The sequence below is a fragment of the Musca vetustissima genome, unplaced genomic scaffold, assembly GCF_032173495.1.
Source record: "Musca vetustissima isolate MV318-11 ecotype Yass unplaced genomic scaffold, APGP_CSIRO_Mvet_v1 utg23152, whole genome shotgun sequence".
NCBI classification, from domain to species: domain Eukaryota; kingdom Metazoa; phylum Arthropoda; class Insecta; order Diptera; family Muscidae; genus Musca; species Musca vetustissima.
Window position 1 is genome coordinate 59,345 of NW_026877239.1, and position 8,828 is coordinate 68,172.

Below are 8,828 nucleotides of genomic sequence, written 5' to 3' on the forward strand. Positions count from 1 at the left end.
TAAGCAAATACGACTATATAATTTATATGTTATTTTTTTAAAAAAATATCTCGCACAATAACTTTTGAAGTTATTGCCATGATGATGATGATGATTATTGGCGGCATTATTTTTCTCTCTTGCTATCCCTCTCTTAGAAATTAAAACTAAAAATAATATCCTTAAATATCGTTATTTGTTACAGTGTTATATACACTGTAAAAAATCTGTGTTTGTATATATAAATATTATTATAATTAAAAAAATAAAACATGGCAAGCTTATTGAGAGTAGTTTGAAAAAAATTAAAATATCTAAACAAAAATAAATTTGAAACTAAACTAAAAATACCACAATACAATACTACAATTTATTTTCTTATTTTTAGTGTTGTGTTTGTTGTTGCTGTTGCAGCTGATGTTGTTGCTGCTGCTGCTGTCGCATTTGTTCTTCTTGCAATTGTTGCAGTAGCTGTTGTTTATTTTCAGCCTTCACCGTTTTATAACGATCTTTTTCCTCGGTATTCTCCGGTGGTTCACATTCGAATGAGGCCATCGACAGCGTATTCTCATTGAGTACTGGGACATTTTGCAAATAGTCAATTACATTTGGCAGTCGCTCAAAGGGGCAGGACACCTGTTTCCATTCATTGAATTCCATAACTTGTTTGGCAAGCTGGGAGCATTTTTCAAAATTGATATGATTGTTGGGTAATCTGAAAGAAAATAAAACAAATTTAGGATTTTTTTCCAAAAAAAAAAAAAATTAAAAAAATAAAGTTACTTACCTATTCGAACATCCCTCATTGAGAAAATATAAATCCTTAACAAATAAACTAAAAAATGGAATGATAATACGTTCACGTTCTTCGGTGGCACCCTCGGAACGCCACATGGCCGCTTTAAGCGTTGAGCGATAGCTATTAAAATTCGATGTTGGATCCATTTGATGTTCTAATACGGAGAATTTGGCCGATTGGACTTTAGACCACTGTTCGGGCAAAAAAAAATAGAAAAAGAAAAAATAAATTAGTGTGGGAAATTAAATCTTAAATGTAAATCGATCCACTGTGAGAATTTCAGAAGGGTTCGAACTTCCGTTAATTGTTGGTCTAGCAGTTTTTTCGATACGCTTTCCAAAAATGCAAGTCAAACTATTGTAACTCTAACCAATTTCCTGTAGTGGACCCAAACGGAATTCACCTTTATATGGGCAGATTCAATGTTGATTTTTTTTATATTTATTTAATTGAGGCTATTGTCGGGATATCAGAAGAGTTACAACTTGTGTTAAATATTGGTCTAGTAGTATTTTCGGTGCTCTTACCGAAAATTTCTCATCATTTTCTGACAGTGGACCCAAATGATTGTCTCTTCTATAGGCAGATTAAATTTTATTTTATATTAAATTTATTTGGGCCCTCCGCCGGAATCTCGGGTTAGAACTTCTAAAAAATACAGGTCTGGACGATTTGTCGATGCTCTTTCCATAAATGCATACTAAAACGTTGAAACCCTTACGGATTTCCAACAGTGGACCCAAACAAAATACATCTTATAAGGGCGTATTAAATTTAAGTAATTAAATTCAAATGATTCTTCTGTCGGAAACTCCGAAGGGTTACATCTCCTAAAAAATGTTGATCTAGTAGCACTTTCGATACTCTTTCCGAAAATATACACTAAAAGGTTGTAACCCTCACTATTATTCTACAGTGGACCCAAACTGATTTTCCCTGTATATCGGTAGATTAAATATTCGTTTATATTCAATTTAATTGAGGCTACTGTCGGGATATCATAAGCGATATAACTTCTGTTAAATATTGATCTAGAAGCCTTTTCGATACTCTTTCCGAAAAGGTTGTAACCCTCACTATTATTCTACAGTGGACCCAAACGAATTTCATCTTTATAAGGGTAGATTAAATTTTAATATTCGCTTATATCAAATTTAATGGAGGCTATTGTCGGAATCTCGGAAGGGTTCCAACATTTGTCAAATATCGGTCAAGACGGATTTTTGATGCTCTATCCAAAAATGCATACCAACAAGTTCTGACCCTCACCATTATCTCACAGAGAGCCTAAACGAATTTCAATTTCAAATTAAAATCAGTCTACTCTAGGTTGTATTTAAATCAGACCACTGTCGGAATCTCAGAAGGGTTACAACTTCTGTTAAATATTGGTCTAGATGCATTTTTGATGCTCTTTCGGAAAATGCATACCAACAAGTTCTAACTCTCACCATTTTTCTACAGTGGACCCAAACGGATTTCACCTTTGTATTGGCTGTTTAAATTTAACTTTTCTTTTGTATTCAATTAAATTGAGGTTATTGTGGGAATCTCAGAAGTGTTACAACTTCCGAAAAATATTGTTATAGAAGCATTTTCGATGCTCTTTTCGAAAATTCATAGTAAACAGTTGTAATCCTAACCATTTCCCTACAGTGGGCCTAAACAATATTCACTATATTTTTTATATTTACTTTCAACACTTTTCAATCTAAATCAGAAGTTGGGGTTTTGCTCGCCGAACTTACAGTTTTCTTTAGCCTTGATATGGGTGCCAAATTTAGACCAGCTATTATGGCCATCAGGCTATTAAAATTGCCAATATTAAAACATTCACGGGCCGTTTCGATCCAGTACTCAATGACGCGGACACGTTGTTTCTTTTTGGGATACTAAAAAGAAAAAGAAGAAGAAAAAATTATTTAACAAATTTCCAAAAAAATAAAAATTTTGAATACCCATACCTTTACAATTTCCGAGGCGGTTAGATAACTTAAACGATTAAACCATTCCACATAGGATTCCAAGTTTCGGGTCTTCTTCATGTCATTTAGGGAGGTATTCATTATGTGACCTCCTGTTGACCCTGCATTATTAGTGCTTTCCTTGTTCGAAATGGAATTTTGATATTCCTTGGCAAAGGCCTGAACAAACTCCTCGGGTCCAATGTGTGAGAGACGATCCAATTCGATGGCCGTCAATTGATGAGCTAATTGAGCACAACTGGGACACAAGTCCATAATACCAAAAACATCATGAGCATTGGGAGAATCGGACCCGGTGCCGGTGGCATTCGATGATGTGGAGGTGGAGGATGATGATGAATGTTGGGCTGCTGCTGCAGCTGATGGTAGTCCCGATGCCTGCGGCAGGGTGGAATTATTATATTGAGCATAATTATTTTTATGATACGAGGAGTCCGGATGATGATGCAGATGGCTGTTCAAGGCCTGTACAGAGGCTTTGGTTAGGGAATTATGGGTATTCGAGTTGGATGAGGCCGATGCGGAGGAGGAGGTCGATGAATATGAAGCCGAGGCGGATGTACTATAATGGGGTTGTAGTGTTGTATTGAGATCATATTGCTGTAGAGATTGCAGAAATTCTTCATATTTTTCCAGGGTGGTCAAACGTTGAACCAACAGCTGTAATATCTTGGAGACCTGCTTGCCCAAGGAGTTATCAATGTAGACACATTTGCGGGTTAGAATCCGCACCTGTTGCATTAGACGTTCATCACGGAAGTCATAGGGAAATGTTTCAATCCATTCCGCCAGCAGACGTATACAATTTTGGGCCGATTTTTGGGTATTTGTGGTGGCACCTCCTCCACCTCCTCCGCCTCCTGAGGTGCCTGGTTTTCTTTGTGTGAGTGGCGAGTTGGTGGAGCCGGCTGCCGTGACTTGATTGAAATGACCAGCATCAGCATCTATCTGATCTGGAGCAGAGCCGGGTAGGACAACAGTACCAGACTGTTGGGGTTGTTGCGGCTGCTGCTGTTGTTGTTGTTTCTCCCATGTTTGTGATATTTTGGCCAGCAATTCATGGGGTCTTATAAATAGCCTCGCACTTAGCAAAAATGAAAATGTATAAATCCGATCGGGATAGTAATCGTGGGTGGGCACCATATGCTCAATTAAAGCCTCCAGGCTTCCACCCTCCAATTGACCATCATAATAGACCAATAGATCACGATTTCGCCCCGACGACTCATCCCTACTCACCACCACACGATCTACTTCATCGTGTTCTTCTTCTTCAGCCCGATACACAGTCTGTGGTCGTATATATCTATATTTAGAGGCATCTTTTAGGCTTTGCGGAACAATACCCGTATGGGTATTATGGCCGCTAACATTCGAACTATCACGCCGATGGGTGTGGGAGGGTAATCTATTTACATGGGTCGATGGCGGTGGTGGCGGATTGGCTGACGATGAATTCGACGAGTTCATTGCGGATTTTTTAGTATTTACAAATTGTTGCTGCTGCTGATACTGATGATCGTTGTTATTTGCCTTCAAGGACATGTGGTGACTTTTGCCACCACCATCCGGCAGTGTGACATTTGTTGTTGCAATTTTTGTTCGCAAGTCATTCGTTTTGAGATTAATTGACGTTTTAATTTGAGCGGTGGAACCTCCACACCCTCCACCACCACTGTTACTGTTGCTACTGCTTCCTGCCATTTGTTGTTGTTGCTGCTGAGGGTGATGATGGTTAGTGGCTGGTTTATTGGCAATGACATTTGTTGTTCCGCTTGTGGCATGAATTGTTGTATTGTTGGCACTGTTGGTGCGCCCATTCGTAGCGCTATTTATGCCGTTATTCGACATTGACATTGGCGGTGTCTCGATGCAATAAAAAATCGTGTTGTTGCTGCTGCTGCTGTGGTGTGGTGGATTCAAATTAAATAATGATGAAAAACTATATTATCGTTGTTGGTCCACATATGAGTATTGTAAAATTGTTGTTGTTATTGTTGGTGTTGTTGTTTTTGTTATTCTGGTATTTGTTGTTGTACAAAACATTTGGATGGCCGTTGACTTAGTGACGATTATCAAACGAAGCAAATCAATTTTTGTCTGAAAAATTAAGAGAGAAAAAACAATTAGAAAAAAAATTAACAAAACCTCAAAAATTTCAACATAACATCAAAAAAAAAAATTTTTAACCTCAAATTTTTCGAAAAAAATGTTGCCTAGGTTCTTGAATACATGCAAGAAATCAATTTGATACAGTCAAAATAGCTGATAAATTACCTATGCAACCGAGATAACTAAGATAAATTATCGATGTACGCTAAAATACAAATATAAGATGCCGAAGAACTTAAATTGACATAAAAATAGTATTAAAAGTGTTTTAGATAACTTAGATAAATTATCTATAAACAAAATTGTGTATTTATCGAAAAAAAATGGAACATTGTAGTCCAGTGGACCTCTTTTATGCGCCCAAGAGAGCATAGATACGATTTTTTGTGTTCCAGAGATGTTAGATAAATTATCTATGTAATCTAGATAACTCAAATAAATTATCTATGCACTCAAATTATAATAGATAAAGTATAAAATTGCTTAAATTAGCATATATAATTATATGCAGACTCTAGATAATGTAGATAATTGATCTATGCTATCTAGACAACGCAGATAAATTTTATCTATATTGTAATATACATAGATAATGTATCAAAGTTCTTAAAATGACATAATAATAGTATTAAAGTGTTTTATATAACTTAGATAAATTATCTACGATGAAAAAAATTTAATATAACCTGGCAATTTTCTCAATTTTTGGGAAAATAGGAAAATAATGTCCATCTAATCGGTTTAATATACTCAAAAAAGCATAGGTGCGATTTTTTAGGGGTTCTGATAAAGTAGATAAATTATCTATGCAATTAAGATAACTCAGATAAATTATTCCTATACTCTAATTTACATATATAAAGTTTTGAAATACTTAATAGTGGCATAGTAAAGTGCTTTAGATAACATAGATAAATTATCTATGGAAAATTACTGAATATAACCTCAAACTTATTTCGAAAATATCGGAAAATTTTTATTTAATTTCTTAAATGTACTCAAAAGAGTATCTTTACAATTTGTTGAACTCCATATAAGTTAGATAAATGATCTAAGTTATCTTGATAAGGTAGATAAATTGTCTTTATACTCTAATATACATAGATAAAGTGTCAAATTACTTAATAGTGGCATAGCAGTAGTATTAAAGTGATCTAGATAATTTAGATAATTATCTATGGACAAAAAGATTACGTTATAGTGGCATAGCAGTAGTATTAAAGTTATCTAGATAATTATCTATGGACAAAAAAGAGGTAATTATTGTCCAGCTGACCACTTTAAAGTACTCTAAATAGCATAGAAATCTATATAATTTATCTGGATGTATCTTAAAAAAAACTAGATAATTCATCTACGTCATCCGAATAGGGTAGTTAATGTATTTACATCAAGTAAATATCGTAGATAACTTTTATAATATAACTACGACATGACGGTACTACAAGATAACATTCAGATAAAGCATTTAGAAGCTTTAGATAACGTAGATAATATATCTACATAATTGAATTAGCATAGAAAGTGCAAAAAAGACATCGTAAGAACATACATAATTTATCTACATCATCTAAATTATACAGATAATTTATCTTTGTACTCAAAAATGCAAAAAGTCATTGCAAGAACATAGATAATTTATCTACTTTATCTAACTGATCTAGATTATTTATCTTTGTAATCTAAAACACATTAATATTGCATATCTGGTCCCCAGATAATGTGCATAATGAATTCACATCATCTAAATAGCATAGATAATTTTTATCTATGCCATCTAACTGCTATATATAATTTATTTTTGTACTCTAAATTACACGAATACTGTTTATATGTTCCGCAGGTAATGAAAATAAAGTATTTGCATCATTTGATTAGCATAGATAATTTATCTATGCCTTTTAGATAACGTGAATTTGGGTTATTTTTAACACTATATAACGTAGATAATGTATCTATGTGATTTAATTAGCATGGAGCACCTAAAAAAGCAAACATACGGGCATAGATAATTTATCTATGTCATCTAAATGATATAGATAAATTATCTAGATAACGTTAATGATATTATTTTTATACTATGACCGAAATCAATTATTCTTAAAGCCCAAATCAAGTATAAGAATTCTCCATATGAAGTAGATAATTTATCTAAATTATAATATATTTATCTATACATTATCGAGATAAAATAAATACGTTCTCTACATTATCTGAACAATTAATTTCCTATTTTATATTAAAGATATTAAATTGAGTGGTGTTTTTCTTTTGTTATTTAACAAATGGGTTAGAGGAGTAACCCCAACCTCCTCCTCCGCTCCGCTCCCCTCCTCACCAGACCTCTGGCCCCTTTATTTTATCTATTTCCATTTATCAAATTAAAACTAAACATCATTAATAATAAAAAATAAAATGCACTTTGTTTATTTACAATAACAACAAATAACATCTTGATAAGAGAGAGAGGGAGGGAGACAAGAAAACCCATTAGAGGAGGAAGAAGGCGGCCAAGCCAAACGAAGAAGAAGTTATATCTCGAACGCACCCATCGTCAATGGCCATAAATGAAAAGGTATCGTCAACAAATCAACTTGGCCGAACGGACAACCATCCATCCGACCGAACACTTAACTTCGTCGAACTAATTAAATAAATTTCCCATTGGATGTGAGAGAGATAATCAGAGAGAATAAAAGAGGTACAGAGAGAGAGCAAATATTCCTCCAAAATGTGTGTCAATGTGGCATGGCATGGCGGTGGCGTGTGTCATCCATTAATTGTTAATTAGTCAAAATGAACTTAAAACACAATTGTTGTTGTTGCTGTTGTTGTTGGGGGAAAGTTCATTTTCAATACTACTACTGCCAAGCCAATCAACACTAACATCAATTTGTTACACATCCTATAGAGTACACCTCTAACCTCCTCCATCTCCTCCTCCACCTCCATTTATTCCTACTACCGACCACTTTACCCTGGACCTCATCTTCATCATCATCATCCATATCCACAAGTCAATAATAAATGGGGCCCTCCACACTCTCTCACACCACAGCACCACCACCACTTTGTTTTTGTAAACTATTTCATTTGAATGATTTTGCCACGCTCCTCCGATCCCAACGTTTTCCTTCAACTTCATCTATGCATTGTAACAACATTGGTTAGTATGCCCAGTGTGTGTTTGTGTGTGTGTGTGTGTGAACGTCGTTGCCCACCACTTTGTTGTGTTTACTTTCAAATTGTTTGTTTACATTGATATTAACTTATGGGAAGACTATATAAATACATGTCTACACATCTATCCATCTATATATGGAAAATCGACTAACAAAGAAGAGTGTAATTACTTTGGCCGCAAACGGTGTTGGCGTACAGTGGAGGGCAAAAGTGGGGAAAAATTAATTAAAAAAAAAACAGGACTACTGTAACAGCCTCGGATTGGCTTTAACATGGCGAAGTCAGGTCAGGTATCTTGGTCCCTCTTTCATCTCAATTGTGGACACTGACCTCCCCGCGGTGTCACCTGGCGTAGCTATTCCCATCACCCGTTGAAATAGTGACCTAATATGGGCAGCGAGTTCACCCATAAGAACTATAAAAAATGGGTTAACACGTCGGGTTAGTTGCCCACACTCGGAAAACCGAACCGAACTATGAAAAAGCAAAGAAAAAGAAAACTAAACCCACCTCTAATGTTGACGACCCCCGCAAACAAGCTAAGGATCTGGAAGGAACATTTTGAAAAACTTCTGGTATCAAATAGTAGCAGTGAAGTGGATACCCCAGAACCAATAATAGATGACGGTATAGAGTGTATACCTCCTAGCCAAGATGAGGTCATAAAAGCAATTAATCGCCGAACTATTCAAGATTGATGGTCAGATGCTGGTCAGGAGCATGCACCAACTGATTAATACAATTTGGCTAGAGGAATGCATGCCCAATGA

The 8,828-nt window shown here is 35.3% G+C and overlaps 1 protein-coding gene across 1 annotated transcript; it reads right to left on the reverse strand.

Annotated features, from left to right (window-relative positions):
* Positions 1–399: 399 nt before the first annotated feature.
* Positions 400–4,625, reverse strand: LOC133321829 (ras-GEF domain-containing family member 1B-B; the record flags this gene model as incomplete). The annotated part of the gene is made up of 5 exons (XM_061530900.1): positions 3,328–4,625; positions 2,743–3,210; positions 2,527–2,670; positions 767–969; positions 400–694 (listed from the first exon to the last, which is right to left on the reverse strand). Coding segments are annotated over exons 1-5 (2,403 nt in total), but the record flags the coding sequence as incomplete, so codon positions are not given.
* Positions 4,626–8,828: the final 4,203 nt, after the last annotated feature.